This window comes from Engraulis encrasicolus, chromosome 24 (assembly GCF_034702125.1).
Source record: "Engraulis encrasicolus isolate BLACKSEA-1 chromosome 24, IST_EnEncr_1.0, whole genome shotgun sequence".
NCBI lineage: Eukaryota > Metazoa > Chordata > Actinopteri > Clupeiformes > Engraulidae > Engraulis > Engraulis encrasicolus.
The window spans coordinates 7,135,176-7,154,687 of record NC_085880.1 but is presented as its reverse complement, the minus strand read 5'-3'; the positions used below and the strand labels follow the sequence as shown (position 1 = coordinate 7,154,687).

Genomic DNA, 19,512 nt, shown 5'->3' with positions numbered 1-19,512 from the left:
TCAAGCAGGCATAAGCCCCATCTGGGGGGGCTCTGTCAGAGACCCGGGGAGACTTCCCCCGAGCCTGCACGATGGAGGTAAACAACACAGGAAGATAGTGGGAGTAAGGGAGAGAGGGAAACATTGGAGAGAAGGAAGCTGTGGAGAGAAGAGGAGCGAGAGGGAGAAAATCAGTGAGGGAGAGAAGAGGAGCAAGGAAGAGAAGAGCAGCGAGATTGAGAAGACAGCGAAGGAGAAAGGGGATCTCTCACCCACACAGCCACAGTCTCCAATTAGACTTGACTTACGTTTGTAGTTGACTTAAGCCCTTTACTCCTCTTGGGTGCATACAGGCCGTTGACAAACAACCTCCATTTCTGGCTTTCTGTTCAAGCTCTCAAGTTCAGCCCACCCTGAGACATTTCTGCCTCTAAGCTTCTGCTCCAACCGTTCCTGGGGCCACCTCGTTTCCTTTTCCCTCGGGAATTCAACTTCAGGGCTTTACGGGTGATGTCTGTGGCAGGTATTCTGAGGGTTTGTCCACTCCAACTCCATTTTCTTCTCTGTATTTATACTATCTATGGGATCTTGGTTTATTCATTTTCAAAGGTCCACATCGCTCACTTTGTCTTCAGATGTTTAGTATCCTTCTAAAGGACTGTCCACACCGGCGAGGAAAGCGGATTTGCAAAAAAGCGGAATGCGAAAATGTGAAAAATGCGAAAAGCGAAAAAAACGTCCACACCGGCGAAAAACATTTGCAGAGCGATTTTTCAGTTATCCACATTCTATTTCGCTCTGTTTCCGCGATTGTCCATCTGCACAAATGCAAAGAGCCACTTCTAAAGATGAAGTGAGCCAATGTAGCCTGGTGAACCAGCGCCACCCGCTGGACGGCAAAATGTTTTGTCTACGGGTGGGTCTGGCCTCGCATAATGATTCAATGAAGCCAGAATGCCATGAATCTGGCAAACCAATTACAACGCAAAGATGTGTTTTGAATCAAAGCGGGCAGGGTTTTGAGGGAAGGTTGTTCTCATCAACAATCTTCGGATGTATTATGCATCGAGGCCAGACTAAATTAGACATCCACATTTAGTCTGGTTTATCAGGCTAGAGCCAATGATGATATTGTGTGATGCTTTATTGCACCCTCAATAGCCTGTAATGCAAATGCCAAATTCAACATCCATGACGCCCCTTATTCTCATTTATTTGCAGCAAAAAAGTAGCAATTCTGGAATAGTAGGCTGAAACAAGCATGCACCACCTCAGAAATGTGCTAAATCAGCCTGCAAGACACTGTGTGTTTCCAATTAGAAGTTGGTGGCAATCCCTGCAGACACATATATGCACACACACTATACATTACATAACCTACATTGAATTTCATTCAACTTTGAATTACTAGTGTGGTATCACCAATCACCCTAGCCATGGTCTCAGAACACAATTTCAAGAGTAGGAATACATAAACTACGGATGAAATATAAAATAATAGTAAAAACAAATAAAGATAAATAAATATACATACAATTTCCATTGAGCCCACATCTCTAACATCCCATAGGAGTCCACAATGCTATTACATGATCAGTAAATGCCCTCTGCCCCTCTGCACTCTTTATTACTGATGGAATAGTAAGAGGACCTGCATTTCCAGAACACAGTGGCCGCGCTGGTACATAGGATTTGAGGAGCTCACTTATATTGGCTGGTGCTAGATTGTGTAAGGCCTTGTAAGTGAGTGGAAGAACTTTGAAGTTGAACGACCCACCACTTTCACTGACATACACACACCGACAATCTCTCTCTTTCTCCCTCCCAATCTCTCTCTCTCTCTCTCTCTCTCTCTCTCTCTCTCTCTCTCTCTCTCTCTCTCTCTCTCACCTCTCTCTCTCTCTCTCTCACACACACACACACACACACACACACACACACACACACACACACACACACACACACACACAGATACAAACACATTCACCCACGCGCACACACACACACATTCGCGCGCGCGCGCGCGCACACACACACACACACACACACACACACACACACACACACACACACACACACACACACACACACACACACACACACACACACACACACACACACACACACACACACACACACACACACACACACACACACACACACAGGGGATGTGGCTAGAAACAGAATGGAGAATGAGTGGATCAGTGATAGGGGTAGCCCAGGGAGAAGGCTGATCGACAGCTCCCTGTAACATGGATCAAGAAAAGGAAGCTTGCTCGTGGTGTTGTGGTCTGCTGTGTGTGTGTGTGTGTGTGTGTGTGTGTGTGTGTCTACTGGACCTCTGTGTTCCCCTCCTCTCGTCTCTTCTCTCATCTGATTTCACCCCATCCCACCTCACTGCACTCTCTCCACTCCCGCCCTCCTCTCATCTCCTCCATCCTGTTATCACATTCCCTCTGGCACCCCCACTCATTCCTCTCCTTCTGATCCCAGTTATTCCTCTTCTCTCTCTCTCTCTCTCTCTCTCTCTCTCTCTCTCTCTCTCTCTCTCTCTCTCTCTCTCTCTCTCTCTCTCTCTCTCGCTCTCTCCAGTTTATGTCTTGTTCTGACAATACGGATTGAATCGCAACAGGGAAGCGATTAGACTGAGCACTTCAAAAAACGAGAAAAACAAATCTATTTATTCATGTCACTGCTAACTAGGATATCTCAAACTAATAAATCCCTTTGAATTGATAAAACTTAATACTTAAATGGCCATTTTTACTTCCCCTTTTTAATTTGCATTTACTAGTCTCTCTAGCTATATTCCTCTTCCCTTTCCTCTTCCTCTTCTTCACCTCCCCTTCCTCTGCCCCCACCCTCTCTTCTCTTTTTCTCCACTTTCCTCTGACTCCACCTCCTTCCTCTTCATCTTCCTCCTGCTGGTATGACGGAGATGCCACATCACATGTCATTTTCCACACCACATCACATTCTCCCTGTCCGATCCTCCACCTCCTTTTCTTATTCCGGTAACAGTTCAATTTAACAGGGCTTGTAAGTACAACTGTAGTACCTACATGTTATAACCTCATATATTTTATGTATCTACATACCATAATGGCAATAATGGCCATGATGTACCATGAAGTGGTTTTTATAATACTTTGCCATAATGATGAATTCTTCCAGGAGGCAAAGGGCTGAACTGAGGCCGAAGGCAAGGCAAGTCAAGTCAGCTTTTATTGTCAGTTTCTTATTAAGCACTGGTCATACAAGGAAATGAAGCTGTGGTGGATGAAGCTGTTGGTAAGTCTAGTGGTTCTGGGGTCCGTTTCTCGAAAGTGTCTTTGCTATCGTCGTTAGCAAAGTCCTTCGTACGAGCGACTCAACTCTCTCTCGACAGCGACGCCCACCATTAAGTCCAAGGGAACGGTAAGACTGTCTTAAGACGGTCTTAAGACAGTTAGCAACGACAAGAATCGAGAAACGGACCACTGGACTGTAGGCACCCTTGGTATGTAGATACACAAAATACATATTGTGATTAGTTGTACTTACCTGGTATTATAACACCAGCTATTCCACTGTACCTAATGAGAAAATACACTGTAAGTAAAGCCCTGTTAAAATGGCGTGTTATCCTTACTCCTCTTACTCCTCTCCTTCCTCTTCCTCTTCCTCTCCTTCATCTTCATCCCTCCATCCTCTATCCTCCACCCTCCTTCTTCTGGCATGACGGAGAGCCAATACCTCCTGTACCCATCACCTACTGTGCCACTCAGGTTTTATCAACAGGCAGACTAGGCAAAGTGTCTAAGGCTCCACCCAAACGGTCCACTGTATGGTGCCCCCAATAGCCAGTCCCAATGGGGTAAATGCCAGGAAAAATCACTCAAAAGGGCCCAATGTCTGTATTTTGCCTAGGGACCCCAAAATATGTAGAACCGCCACTGCCCCTCACCTAACCCTCATCACCTCATTGTCTTCCCATTCTCCCTGCTCCTTCCCTTCCTATTCCCACCCCCTTCCTATTCATCATTCCTCTCCTCTTTCCTCTTCCTCTTCCTCTTTCCCTCTCCTCCATTCTCCTCTTCTTCCTCCTGCTGGCATGATGGAGGCAGAGTCCATTACCCTGCACATCATGGCTGAATGCCTCCTCTACCCATCAACTACCCATTACCTCCTCCAGCGCCCCTCGCCTACCCCTTATCATCACCCCATCCTCTTCCATTTCTCCCTCCTCCTTCCCTTCCCACCCCTCCCCTCACTTCCTCTTCACCACTCATCTCCCCTGCCTCACACTCTTTCCCATCCTCTTCCCCTCCCTCCATCCTCTTCCTCCATCCTCTTCCTCCTGCCACTGCATCTTCCTCCTGCTGGCATGACGGAGATGGTCCATTACCCAGGACAGCACAGCACGACCTAACCCCTCGTCTACCCCTCTTGCTCGATGCCTGGCGAGCAGGGGCTTCTCAGACAGCAGTGGAAGTGGCAGCAGCCCTAGAGAGGCCCTGCATGTCCAGCCTGCCTGCCTGCCTGCCTGCCTGCCTGCCTGCCTGCCTGCCTGCCTGCCTGCCTGCTTACAGTTGGTTCCAGCTGGGCCACAGCTGGGTCTGCTGATAGGAGCCGTGTCGCGTCTGTGCCCGCGCCCACGAACAGAACAAGAGCCCACATCAACTCAGCTTCAACTCACACACACACATTTAGGTGGGGGTGGAAGGTGTATGTGTGTGTGTGTGTGTGTGTGTGTGTGTGTGTGTGTGTGTGTGTGTGTGTGTGTGTGTGTGTGTGTGTGTGTGTGTGTGTGTGTGTGTGAGAGAGAGAGAGAGAGAGAGAGAGAGAGAGAGAGAGAGAGAGAGAGAGAGAGAGAGAGAGAGAGAGAGAGAGAGACTGGCTTGGTTGCCGGCTGACAAGCTGGCTGGGAGTCTGGATGACTGGCATGTTTGTGCCCCCGTGTTGCCACCCCACCTGTGTGCCAGCCTCCACCACTGCCCTCATGCTGCTCCCCACGGGACGCCGGCCTACCTGCAGATGCTACTCGTCTGTGGGTTAATGTGGCTGATTCAGAGCAGATGTGGGCATTTGTGATGTTGGGGGTGGCTGGGTGTGGGAATGTGTGTTTGGGTGGGGAGGGGGCGTCTGGAATGTTGTGTGAGAGCAAAAGAGAAGCAGTGTGTGCATCACTGGGAACAAACAAGTGAGACTGCCTAAGAAGTTGAATACAGAGAAAGACAGGCAGGCAGGCAGGCAGGCAGACAGACAGACAGACAGACAGACAGACAGACAGACAGACAGACAGACAGACAGACAGACAGGTAGGCAGGCAGACAGACAGACAGACAGACAGACAGACAGACAGACAGACAGACAGACAGACAGACAGACAGACAGACAGAAAGGGAGGGAGGGAGGCAGGCAGGCAGGCAGGCAGGCAGGCAGGAAGAAATTCATGTGCCCCAGTGTCTCTTTCATAGTGAAATTTTATTTCAGCACATAAAGCAGGAGCCATTTGATAGATTTCAACTACAACTGAGCAAATCTTCTAGCCTCATGCTTCATCACATTGCTCTCCACCCTTTAGGTTTTGCTGTCAAGATCTTGTTGGGATTGTCCAGGGTTGTCCTCCGCTGACACGCGTACTGAGACACGGCACTCTGTGAACCGACAGGAGAGACGCATCTGACAGAAGCAGACCATGGCAGTGGCACACACATTATTATATATAGAGCATGCATTAAAACCACCGCGTCCATCTCACAAATGCCCTGAGACAGCTACTCCCAATGTATCACTTAGCAGTCGGGTTGTGAGTGCGGTTCAGTTAGTGCTGCTATTTCTGAACCATGTCTGAGCTCAGACTCTATGTGCTTGCTGCTGCTGACAAAGGCAGCAAGACATCATAGAGAAAAAATAATCCACCACCAAACTCCAACTCAGAACACTGTCACCTCTCCACACGCACAGGCAACACCCCATGAATACATTACCCACACGCAAAGGCTATACTAGGCCTGCTCCTCTAGCAAGTGAAATCATGGTCACAGTGGAAAGACCTTTAGGGTATGAAGGGGTCTTAAGCAGCCTACTTCTTTATCCATGTCTGCAGTATGTGGGCAAAATTGTCTCAGAAACCATGCACCCACCCTGTGTAACTGAGTTCATTCTGTGCTAGTTTGCCTCTCTGAGCTCAAACTTGCGACCGTGCACGCTCCAGTACAGGTATGAGAGGCATGGCACGATACTGCTGAGCTAAAGGTTCAGACCTATAGCTCAGCACTAACGATACTGTCTGGGGCTTTTTGGATGGAGGTTTACTAACATTCTACTCAGAACTCTGCTAATTTGCATCCGCTACACCTGCACACCATGCTACAGCTTCAGCCCTCAGAGGGCGCTGCAGGACAATTACCACCAAAACAACCCACTTCAAAACAGTTTCATCCCCACTGGCTTGCTGTTAACCTCCTGAACTCCTGAACTATGCTTGCAGAGTGGTCATTAAAAAATCATTCATTCAGTCATTTATTCATTCATTCATGAGGTCGGGAGAGGGGCAAGGCTAGTACCCCTGGAGACCGAGTGGGCTGATACATCACAATCAGTTGCTCCCACTGTGGTGAATGTTTTCCCCACACAAATTGCCATTTCATTTCTGAAGAGACATCGCCTGTGCTCAATTTGTCATGCCTTGAAAAGGATTACACATGTATTATTAGTACACACAGGGGCAATTATGAGTCTGAAAGGATCACTTTGGCTGTGGAAATTACCTTTGGAATTGGTGGTGCAAATCGTGACGAGAATAGTGAATGAAAACCTGTATTTAGCAGGGAAAGGCCATTTCCATTTCATTTGAATCAAGCCAGCTGATATGTCTCACCTTCATGATCATGAAAGCAAAAGCAGCACAGAGACAAAAGGTACCGATCACTTTCTCCACACAAAGTTCTTTGTAAACGTGCAACTTTTAAGTGCTGTAAATGGGCTTATTTCAACTTGATTTCTTTTCCAATAATGTGACAAAACTGTGGCATTTTTGGTCTGAGAGGAAAGAGATCTTCATGGTTTAATAAGTGGATTAATCAATAGACTAATGGACTTCTTTTATTTGTTTGCGGAGTGAGGCTCTTTGGAAACTTAGTCCAAAACAAGGGAGAAAGGAAAGAAAAAGAAAGCATACTAAAAGCATTTTAGTAGACACATAGAGATGTCATGAGTAAAACTAGAAGTAAAAACCAACAATTTCCTTCCAATTCAGATAACTTCACTGAGTAACCAGTAGACCAGTGTACTTGTGATCAGCTGATTGTGCTGGTTTGGGCGTTTACTGCAGTAATAACACAGTCTACCTCATTAGGTACAATGGAATAACTGGTGTAACAGCTAAGTCTATGTTATATCATGTGCTAGTGTTGTACTTAGGCCTAATTTACACCAATGCGAGTACGCGGGGCGGAAGCAATTTTTACCGGCGATGGCGAAAATACATGGAAACAGATCTGTCCTTCCACACCAAGCGGCGGTAGTTGGGCAGTAGTGGCGTGGGAGTCGGCTACGCTCCGCGCTGCATTTGGAAAATAGATCTTGAGCGGATTTTGGACGGTAGCGACTGGCGGTGTCCCATTCAAATGAATGGCAAAGTAGCAAGCTAGCTTTGGCTGTCGGGGGGATTTTGAACAGGACTGGCCGCACACGCTGTTGGTGTGAAAGGCAGAGTAGAACACACCGACCAAAACTAAGCAGAAAGACCTCAGTCGTCTTGCTGCCGTTCCAACACGCTCTAGTCTGAATCTGGCCTCACGCCATGAATTTAGAACTAATTTCATTTTTACACCTCTGTAGACATTTGTGGTTGCTCATGGTCACCCAGCTTGCTACACTGACGTCAGAGGCGCCCCTCGCCTTTGGATAACGAGATCATTATTTCACAGCTGCTAATTTAAGTTTGATCCCTCCACATGGGAAAGGGGTTCAGGTGGCCTAAAAGATTGTGGATTGTAATTCTGAGTGAGGCATCCAAGAGAGCTACTCAGCCCAGAATTGGGCACTTGCTGTGCCCACACCACTCAGATCACACTCAGTTTCTTCTTTTTGTCTTTGGCCGAGCAATAATCAACAGTCCAAAATGAATACCTCTTTCACTTCTGAAAACACAAGCATTTGGGAAAACTTGGATTGACGTCTCAGTTTATGAATTTTACTCCGCCTGAATGGTAGGTCTGAATCAATATATGTAATATCTTCTGGACTTACTCTCCTTTTAGGCCCCCTGTCCTAATTTTTCAAACAAAAGTGTCCTCCTTTTTATTTCATCCAGCACTACTTGCATTAGATAAAAGGTACATACTGTAATGATTCAGAAACTACTTTATCAAACATTTTCATTCCCATTTATCAGTTTGCCTGGCTGACACTATAGTCCCAATAGGCCTGCATCACTCCCTAGTGTCAGCTGTGTTGTGGACCCACCACACAGGGTGACATCCTTCCATGCAACAGTACTTCAGCACAGGTGAGGTGTGTGTCACCTGGTTGGTTAGCTAGAATAAAGCCCCATGTGTCCTGTCATCGCAGACAGTCATCTCCGGTCAGAGTATTGAGAGAGGATGTGAAATATCTTTCGGCACTAGTTGGCAGTGTGATGTTTTTAGGCCATTATGCACGAGAGGCAGTCTTCAGTAAACATTCTGTCTGAGCAGCACTGTGTATCTGTATTGGGAGGGAAAGTAATCTCATCGCCCCCTGCTGGCAACGTTCCAAGCCTCTGCATCAAATGAATGGGTTTTTTCTTTAAAAAATTACATCTCGGCCCTGACGACGAAGTAGGAGTAGTGGCTGTCATATAATAAGCATGTTGGCCCGTTTCATCAATTCAGGTGGTGACTGATAACTGATCTGAACTGATTTTAAAAAGCTAATACAGAACTACACTGACTCGCATGTGTGACGTGTTTACTCCATGTAATTAGCATAGCCAAATTAGCATAGCCAAACATTAGCCAGAGAGGTGGTTACTCGTCACCACAGAAGCCATCATATCTACTAGAGAAGCTAAAACCAAACCAAACTAATCGAGTGTATATATGTGTAATAAGACGCCAATATGGAACTCACAGGATTACAAGAAGAAATGCGAAGAACTTGCATTCAATTGTTTCTCTGTGTTGCCAATGAGGTGCGAAGCACAGCATGCTGGGAGCTGTAGTCTGTTTCTGACAAGATGGGCACAATTTCTATTTTTCTTAAAAGGGCAAAAAATGACTCAAGATTTTCACAGGTAGTAGTTCATCCTATTAGTATTGTGTAAGCTGAAACATATGTCTGGTGTGCAAGTTCAGCGGCATATCTTTGTGGGTTTTTTAAAAAAACTCGTCTCTGGGAGTTTCAATAGGATTGCCCTGGTGTTTGGAACGTAACCGCTAGGATCGCTGTTTTCCACTTTCCCTCCCAATTGTCAATATGTTTAGTCTTGCCCTCCACGCCCATGTACTAAATAAGGCAAAGGCACCCTTCAGTAAACATCCTGACTGAGCAAAACCCAGAGTGCATATAGTGTCTCATCAATACGCCCACTCACCTGAATGTGATCTCTGCCCCCCATGGCTATGTATATGGCAGCCTTCAGTAAACATTCTGACGGAGAAGCACTGTCTGTGTGTCTGTATTGTCAATATGTTTAGTCTTGCCCTCCACGCCCATGTACTGTATAAGGCACCCTTCAATAAACATTCTGACAGAGCAGTAGCCAGTGTGTATAGTGCCTCATCAATACGGTCAGTCTCACCTGAATGCGATCTCTGCTCTCCACGGCCACTGGCCTGCCCGCCCTCATGCTCTCAGTGAACCAGCTGATGTCCAGCACCTCCACAGCGCTGGCCAGGGCCACAGTCTGGGCACGCAGCCAGCCCCACAGCTCCCCGGCTGGGTTCCCCTCTGACACCACATGGGTCACCTTACCTATTCACCTTACAATGATGCACACACACACACACACAATGACACACGTACACATGCACACACACAGACGCGCGCACACACACACTCTCTCTCTCTCACACACACACACAAACACACACACAAACACACACACACACAAACACACACACACACACACACACACACACACACACACACACACACACACACACACACACACACACACACACACACACACACACATCCCAGAGGATGAGCACAGGGCCGATTAGAAGTCAGAGCCAGGGAACATGCTCAGTTTCCCTTGGCACTCTCTCTCTCCCCCTTGGCACTCTCTCTCTCCCCCTTGGCAGGCTCTCTCTCCAGTGGGCTGGCTGATTTCTCCATTGCTCTGTTCCAGCAATCACAAGGGTTCATTTGGCACCTGCGCACCAATGTCATCATCTGAGCAGAGCTAAAAGTGATAGAGGAATAAGTGAAAGCACTTTCTTGTTAATTGCATTTGCTTCAAAGGCAATCGAATTGAATAATTCTGGGTGTGGTTGCCGTGGTTAGTAAAAAATCAGTGTCACCATTATGGCTGCTGCATTTGTGCAGTTGTTGAAGAGTGTATCATTCAGTGAGGAAGTGGTGTCTTTATATTTGATTGTCAGAAGTGAAGTGAAGAGGCTTTTGATTTAGCGGCTGGCCCTAATTGCAGATAATCTCATACCACTGTGTGTGTGTGTGTGTGTGTGTGTGTGTGTGTGTGTGTGTGTGTGTGTGTGTGTGTGTGTGTGTGTGTGTGTGTGTGTGTGTGTGTGTGCACCGTAAAAAATAAAGCATGGGATGAACTTAAAAAAGTTAGTGTCCAGGTTGCCTTACTTTTGTTAGTTAACCAAACTTCAGAGAAAAAGTTGTGACGAGTTGTTAAGTATTTCAAACAACCACTCTTTCCGAGTTACATGAATTAGATCAAAATTCCAGTTAACTTAAAGCCTCAAGTGCTGATGGCTAAAGAAACCAAGTCGAGTTGACTTAACCTATGGTGTTGATGACTGAAGAAAATAAGTCATCAAAACGTCTTTTCTGAAGTTTGGTTAACTAACAAAAGTAAGGCAACCCGGACACTAACTTTTTTAAGTTGAACCTATGCTTTATGTTTTTCAAAACAAACTAGTTTTGCAAGTCAGGAAAACACTGCATAATTCAGGTGAATCGAGAACCTTAATCTCAGTTTCCAATTGGTCACAATCTAACATGACTAGTTTTTACTTCTTTAAATTGACATTAAAACCTAGTAATACTACAAATGAATGTGTTAATGCACCAGTTCACCATATTAATATGTACACCATAATATTCTCAGACAATAACAAAAGACAAAAAATGCTTCTTTGTTCTCTGTTTATTAACAAATCAAGACGTAGCAATTCTGAAAACAGAACATTTTCCTGAAAGTAAAGTGACTGCAGCCTGCACACACACACATGGGTCAATGATATATATATTTTTTTTTGCAGTAGCAGACATTAGGGTGGTGTAACCACAGCTAATGTAACAGTTGTAGGGATTTCTTTTTTTTTTCATTTTAACTAGATTGTCTAAGAAGCATATCCATTAATTACCAATGACTCATCAGCATTGGGTGTTTTCCACCTGACATTTGCTACTAAAAAAAAAAGTGACCCATGTGCAGATTTACCTGTACTCAGTTACACACAACGAAACAAAACGAAGATGATTGGCAAATTCCAACATCAATAAAACCCTTCAATCTGAAATTGTACAAAATCAGTACGGTAACATTGCTACATGTCTTCAGCACGAAGAAAGAAAAAAAAGCTAGTTAACAGGAAGTGACTGTTGACATCCATATGGGAGTATTGCCTAACTAGCTTAAGAGTGATATTTACAGTAGCGAATGTGAAGTGTAAAAAAACAGCAACTTTGAATCACTCTTGGGTTTTACCTATTCATTTTTCACAGAATAGTTTTTTTCCCTTGGTCCGTGAGCCAATATTCTGCCCCAGTGTTCCTTGCAACACCAAACCTAAAACAAATTCTGGCATCACTAGCCTAGAAAATGTGCAACAACACAACATGGGCAAATATGCACAGGGCTTATATGGTGAAAAAGCATAAATTCCCTCTACGCGCCACTTCTTGGTGATAAAAAGAAAATTAACAGTACAGACCAATTAGAATAAGCTGTTATCGTGTACAGAAACAATCAAGATGAGCTACACACTGTAGCATTACTACTAAAATGTAAAACTGAGAGACAACATATATATTTTACACACAAAAAAAAATCCTCCTTGGTCTGTGAACCAATATTCAGCCCCAGTATTCATGTGCCTTAGAAGACCAACACTAACGTTTCTGGCATCACTAGCCTAGAACTTGCGCAACAGCACCACATAGGCAAAATGTACATGGGACTTGGATGGCAAAAAGGGGCCAATTCCAATATTAACCAATTCTCTTGGCACCAATTCTTGGCAATAAAAAAAGGGAAATGAACAGCTCACATCATTCTGTTTCTGTACGCAACACGTTTTTTGATTGAAGACGTTACATACTGTTATTATTTTAAAAAAAAAATAATAAAAAAAAAACCTTTACCTCAGACTTCACTGACAATACTGTGGTAACACTGCAAAGACTGAAAAATACCGAGGGAGCTGGGGAAGCTGAATCCCCCACACCTTCTGAATTCCCTACTCGGTTCTACGTAGGAGTTTGTTTCGCAGTCCATGAATCTTTGCAGAGCAATGCTCGCCGCCAATGTTCATTAGGACCTTTTGGATTACCTCAAAGGTGTAGCGCAGCTCCTTTGGGTAATCAATGTTGACAACGTACAGTAGGCCCATGAGCATTGCCATTGCTTTTGGGAGGTCGCCGATGTTGTGCAACAGGATTTGATTCTCGAGGACGACCGCAATGTCGAGAGGGTCCACTCCGTCTCTGACGAGAATGAGGCCGACACCAACGCCTTGGGTCATCTCCTCCTCGGGTTCTGTGGCCTGTTCAAAAAAAAACAAGTCCGACAGGCGGACAACAGATGCGTCCGTCTATGCCCGTTCTGAACCTTTTTTGCCCAAACGCCCCCTTGGCCTCCTCATAACCTGTCAAGGCAATTTATCAATAAGCCTACCATGTACTGTATAAGCCTGGATTTGAAAAAGTACCATAGGATTTCAACAGTGTTGGGCAATTTACTGAAAAACTGTAATGCATTGCTGATTACATGTTACTGTCTTTTCAAAATAATCCCTTACACTACATTTAGCAATGTGGGGACCTAAGGCGAATTTAGCTTAGGGGGGCCATCGGTCCATCCCATATCACATTTTTTTTAACATAAAATCTCTATTTTTGTTAGGCTATTTTTTTTTTTTTTAATCACTTTTTTTTTTTTTTTTTTTTTTAAATTACAAACATAAAAAACAGGCAAACATTACAACCCTTTCTGGACGGATTTCAATGAATAGGCTATTTGCAATTTTGCATAGGCCTACATTAAATAAACTAAAATGTGAAATTCTCTTTTCACTTTAATATGAGAGCAGTGATGTCCCCCCTCACTGAAGTGTTATTTCATGTGTGAGCATGATGCTGTCACCTATTTGAAGTGACGTTGATGTTGGATTTCATGGAATACTTTTAAATGCCGCTTTGGGAAGAAAACAGAGTAGGCGACAGGTGAACTGTATTTCTGTCAAAACAGTGGTTTGCAGGCGTTTGCGTTTTCACGTGGATATTGTCTTCGTGGACCGTAACAGACAAACCGTAAGTTCCATAAACTAATCAATGAGACATTGACTACGTGTACATGATGTTTTTAAGTCCGATTTAATAAATGCGATTTAAATAGATCGGATTAAGAGTTATTTTGCGATGTGTATACATGGCACTTTCACTTAAATGCGATTAAACGTCTGGGGAAAATAAAGCATTGCGATTGGACTGAGGACGCACGTGCTGAGCGAGCCAAATAAGGCACGGGGGCGTGGTTCAATGCCACCGAGATGCAGGTCATCTTCCCCACGAAAATCGTTGCCTCAGGCGGACTGAAATCACAACATTTCCCCCTTTCTCCCTGGATCATTTACAATGCTACATTAGCTACCCTGTTAGCATAGAAAAACGAGTGGTCAAATGGTAATGTGGAGTAACTTTGTTGTGCTTCATTACTTCGTGGGGCACTTTTACATCAATATATGGAAGCCACAACATTTATAGTCGCTTAGGGACTTTAAATTAAGCAAAACTTTCATGTGAAAATCAACAGGAAGTGCCGCCATGTTTTTCTCACTGGCAAAGAGCACGGTTGGTTTGCACGCATGAGCTCCAGGCCAAAACTGAGCGACTGCCACCTTGTGGACACAAGAGGGAATCACAGGAGGGAATCACAATTCAGAAACGCATCACGGGAGGGAAACTCATCACGGGAGGGCGGACGGACGGACGGAGGGACGGACGGACGGACGGACACCAAAGCCTCTTATAGAGATGCGTGGGACGCATCTAAAAAGAAGTAAAGTGGGTTTGGAATGGAGTTTTGAAAACTTAAGTTATGGGACATAAAGAATTTCATTTTACTTTCATTCCTGAATCCTTACCACAGGGAAACATTCCTACACTGCTCCAAAAATAAAAGTGTGTAACAGTGGCCTGCCCAGTTTTGAATCCATTGTGCAACTTTAAAAGGCAATGGGAAGAAAGTAGAAGCAATAACCATAACACACCCCAACAATACAGAAATTTGACAGGCAACATCACAGACCATCTCTTTTTCCTCCTTTCTGGTTGATTTTTTTTTTTAAGTCACATGCATTTTGACAATTTCACAACCCTATAGGTGATAATCACCCACTGAATTTGCTCGCATAACAGCAAAGATGGCACATTGTGTGCTGTGGCAAGAACATTTGCTGTGTCCCTCAGCACAGTGTCCAGAGCATGGAGATGGCATTACTCCAGGAACTGTGGAGGGAAGCCATAGAACCCAGCAGAGGGATGGAAATGTTTGTGACAATGTCTGACCAATAACACCTATTTCTCACCATTGACTGTTAAATTTGAAGAAAGTAGGCATAATGGATTCACGATAGGCACTCTCAGGTTGACAAAACAAATGACTCATGTTCTAGCCTTTGCCTTGGACTTGATCTGACTGTAGGTATGCAATGCATACATTTATGCTGAAAACTTATTCTGGTGATCAACACATTGCGTTGCTACTCCATTATGTTCAGTGAATCAAAAATAAACCAGTGTGCGGTGACAAGACTCCATTTTTGGAGTACATTTACACTGAATGAACCTATGCGTAGCTGCAACACTTCCAATGAGAGAAATTCCTGTTAATTTCAATATGCAGTTGAGCTGTACTGCATAAACTATTCTAAGTATTCATATACAAAGTATTTTTTTATGTTCAGCCCTTTCCAAGGTCCTGAGCTTTAACATACTTCAAACATCATCTCGTGCCTGAGATGATGTCTGGAATGTTAACAATTGTGAACAAATGCCCCCAGTGATCTGGCACGGCTCTTAACCCTTTGAGGAGTAAGGAATTTCTAGAGGTTCTTCTAGAATTTTATTGGAACACTCTATAGCTCCTATAGACGTCTGTGTTAAAAATCTTGCAAAGACATTATGACATCACAATGAGAACTCAACATTTGGGCAAAATTCTGATAACACATTTGTGATGGTACTCCTCAAAGGGTTTTAAAGAGCCGAGCGGGGAGAAAGGGGTGGAAAAACATCTTTGGCCAGATTTTCCCTGTAAGGATCAGTCAGTAGATTAGTGGTGCGCACATCCAAGACGCAGGTGCTTGACAGAAGGCCAGAATACTGTAGAAACAAAGATGAATGTCCGCACACTGCTACCGTGTTGCTTTTTTAAAAAAAAAAAAATTCAAGTGAGCGCTTTCGAGCTAGTCGCTCTACACCAGACTACTGACTGACCACTTTGAAACCCTGTAAGGATCCTCATGACTACATGTTCTGAGAGGACCGTCTCCTCCTTTTGTGAAAGTGTGAGGACATGTGGTTACACATTTAAACTCATCATATTCTTTGTACTGAATCATTAACACAACCATTCAAATTATGCCTGTGTGTTGCATGTGAATCATTGAAAGCCTTCTGTCAATCTCCATTATGGCCTTATACCACACTGAGAACCAATTGTGAAAGAACTAGAAAATTATCTTTATGTTCAATAGCACCCTTAAAGGGCACACAACAGGCCAGATGTTGCATGACTAAGAAATGCATGAAATTTGAAACCAAAAATTGAGTGACATCCAGCTCTGTTGGAGTCTGGTTCTCAGCAGATCTCTGATCTGACCTGGCTGGAGTATCCGTTGTTTCAATAATGCCAGATCACATTGAAGAGTCACATGACAGATTGTGAATTTATTCTTTATAGATGAACAGAGAATGTTTTGAGATTGCAAAGCTGAATGGAAGACAATGCACACCAGTGCATTTTTCGAAACCATAGTTGTTAACCATGTAAGCTACTTTGTTGCAATGCAATTTCCAATTGTCAACTACCCAAGTTGCTAACTGACAACTATGCTTTCGAGAAATGCACACCAGGTTTGGCGATGGTCAGGCTAGCTCTGCTGATGTTGACCAAGAGGCAACACAGCTATAGCATTAGGAGACCAAGAGAAAAAACAAATTTTTTGATACGTTTTTGCAACAATCAGCCAGGTGTTTTAACATGGCTATCGCCAGCTCCATGTGATTCTGCTCAGATTCATGAGCCACATGTGGATCTGTTTTTTCAGATTTGTCCAGCTTAAAGTGATACTGTCCCATTTTTGGAAATAAGCTTATTTTACATTTCCCCTTGAGTTTAATAATAGGGTTTTACCGTTCTCCTACACTTTCAACTGTTCTCCGGGTATGGCAGTGCAAATTTTACCTGCAAGCTAGCAGTTAACATTGAGTCCTAGGAGACCAGTTAGCCGCCAGCTGGTCTCATAGGACTCAATGTTAATTGCTAGCTTGGAGGTAAAAATTGCACTGCCTTACCCAGAGAACGATTGAAAGTACAGGAGAAAGGTAAAACCCTATTATTTAACTCAAGGGGAGGTGTAAAATAAGCTTATTTCCAAAAATGGGACAGTATCACTTTAACAACTCCCAGGCAGCCAGACCAATCATAGCACAAGCGGGTTAATGGTGTGTACTTATGCGTTATAATACTACAAGCAATGAAGCCAGACTTACTTCTGCAGTCTTTAGGAAGCCTGAGGGGTCTTCATTGAGGAGGTATGGCAATCCTTTTAAGGCCACAGTCCTCTTCATTGTGATGGAATTCTTCAAAGCCAGAGCACATCAATCAGGACACTATACATCAGTGTATACAGACATTCAAAATATTCCCTTAATTTTCTCATCTCACATCATGTGTACCCCCATCTCATATTCTAAATGTCTTCCTCTAACCTTGTGTTTCTTAACGGGGGCTGTAGAGCCCCCCCAGGTGGCATTAAGGAGCCATTGGGGATGTTCAGAGGCAGACGACAAGGAGGGGTCAAATGGGGGCATTACCGTAGGAGGGGGGGGGGGGGGGGGCAGTCTTAAGACAAGGTCAATGGGGCATTTGTTCAAAAACCACCAACTTCAGTTAAGAGTTGAACCCAAAGGCCATGTATACAGTTTTGTTCAAAATAATAGTGTCTTCAAAGGATGAGTACATGTCAATTGTTCACAAATACATAGAGGACACTACACATTCCATTTCAAAGCCAGAACTTTTAGTGGTAGGTTTTTGTGAAAAAGTAACTGAACAGGCAGTGTGTATTTTGAAATAAACCTCAAAATTACACTTCGAAGGTTTTTTTTTTTACATTTCCACTTAAAAATAAGACACTATCATTTTGAACATGACTGTACTTGACATTCCCATTTTCCACACACCCCCTGCAGTTTGCTCACGTACTGTACAATCTCCATTTTGGAACCATTGCGGTACATGACACTTCATTGATCAAAACAATAACATTATGCTCAAAACTTACATCATCCTCAAGCTTGCGAAGGAGATTCTTCAGGGGCGGGATTCTCTCCATCTTCGCTCGGTAGAGATGCAGGAGCCGAGGGAAGTGTTGGTCAAGGCCAGTGTAGAAGCATTCGGTCAGGTTGGACGAAGTGATGCGGTTGAATTCAGCTTTGATCTTAGAAGACAGAACACATGGCAGAAAAACATTCACAGCTGGATTTGCACACAGATCTAGATCAGGCAACATTTTTTTTCACTTAAAGGGGGATGCCACTATTTTGGGTCTTAATACAGTTAAAATCATTGGCCAGGGTTTATAAAAGTGGTAAAGTGTCTTATTTTTCACGTAAGCCGTTGTCTTGCTATAAGACAAGTTAAAAGAGGGAGCATGTCGCTAAGCTAGTGAAAGTCAATGGATCCATGTAGCATGCTACATGCTACAGTGATGCATTGACTTTCACTAGCTTAGCTACATACTCCCTCTTTTAACTTGTCTTAAAGCAAGACAACGCCTAACATGAAAAATAAGACACTTAACCACCTTTATAAACCCCGGCCAACGATTTTAACTGTATTAAGCCCCAAAATAGTGGCATACCCCTTTAAGTAATATTGTCTTACTACAGGTCTTGTTTTACATGTTGGGACTTAAGACATTACGGTTACGCTAAATATCCAAAATTCAAACCCAAGACATTTACCTGTTGCTCTGTAAATAAAGCTGGCCACTTCTTCTTCACCTCGGACACAGGTGGCTCTTCTTCCACAATTTCTTTTCGACGCAAGGAGAAGGTATTCGCCATCATTTGTTCAACTTTCTTCACATCTGCAGTTTTTTTCTTCATCTCTTCTAGAATCTCCAAGCGCTCTTCCTCCAGGGCATTTTGAGTTGTTCCTTCAGGTAAGGCCGGAAGAAAGTTCACTTCATTTTTTTTAGCCTTCTTCAGCTTCCGCTTTGGTCCAGAAGGGCGGCTGTTGACTTGGAGTTCGGGGCATCCAGCCATGCGCAACTTGGTCCTATAGTTTCCCATCTTGAACTTTAAACTAAATTTCCAGCAATACCACCCCTTGGCAGACCCTGGCTCCCTAAGACAAGGATGTCTTTTGATGAGACTTTGTGCTACAACGTCGTATTGCTCTCGTGATGGGTAGGCCTCAGTGATGCGCGGGCTGACCCGAAAGCAGCGGGCGCTTGCAATTAACTGCGGTCGACCGCAGGCACGGGTTATGAAATATTATTTTTAATGAAATTCGGGTCGGGTGCGGTCGGTCAGGACCTTTGAAATGATGCCGAATTTTAAAGTAGGCTATAGGATAGCCAATAGGCTATAGTTTACTTTAGCAGACAGGGACATTTTTTGCAAAATAGATCAAAGTTTATATGGCTGAATAACTACGATGGTGCCACGCGCTCTGCAGGAGACTTAATGAGGCTCCTGCGTCGGCCGAATATCTTCTGCGCGCAACTGGTGCAGCAGGTGCAACCATTGAGTGCATTTTGAAGAACACAGAGGGTGCTCTCTAAACAGTGCAGTGATGGATATAGCCTACATATTTTCTTATACAATTGTAATGGTTTCGCACTCATGTGTTGCTTA

At 44.1% G+C, this 19,512-nt stretch overlaps 1 protein-coding gene across 1 annotated transcript; it reads right to left on the bottom strand.

The window, feature by feature from the left end:
• LOC134441655 (uncharacterized) lies at nucleotides 1–19,004 on the bottom strand. Its single transcript, XM_063192043.1, has 8 exons — nucleotides 18,616–19,004; nucleotides 17,934–18,089; nucleotides 17,140–17,229; nucleotides 12,617–12,908; nucleotides 9,749–9,897; nucleotides 4,549–4,601; nucleotides 2,841–2,903; nucleotides 1–64 (listed from the first exon to the last, which is right to left on the bottom strand). The coding sequence occupies exons 1-8, from the start codon at nucleotides 18,943–18,945 to the stop codon at nucleotides 1–3; spliced, it is 1,197 nt and encodes a 398-aa protein (XP_063048113.1). The 5' UTR covers nucleotides 18,946–19,004.
• Nucleotides 19,005–19,512: the final 508 nt, after the last annotated feature.

What these genes read in the sequence shown, in the direction of transcription:
- LOC134441655 (XM_063192043.1), bottom strand. Translation starts at nt 18,945, where the DNA reads ATGGGAAACTATAGGACCAAGTTGCGCATGGCTGGATGCCCCGAACTC. An exon ending in CTTTATTTACAGAGCAACAG is followed by an intron (nt 18,090 to 18,615) that starts GTAAATGTCTTG and finishes CTGTCTTCTAAG; the next exon opens with ATCAAAGCTGAATTCAACCG. An exon ending in ACTGCGAAACAAACTCCTAC is followed by an intron (nt 9,898 to 12,616) that starts GTAGAACCGAGT and finishes ATGTGGTGTCAG; the next exon opens with AGGGGAACCCAGCCGGGGAG.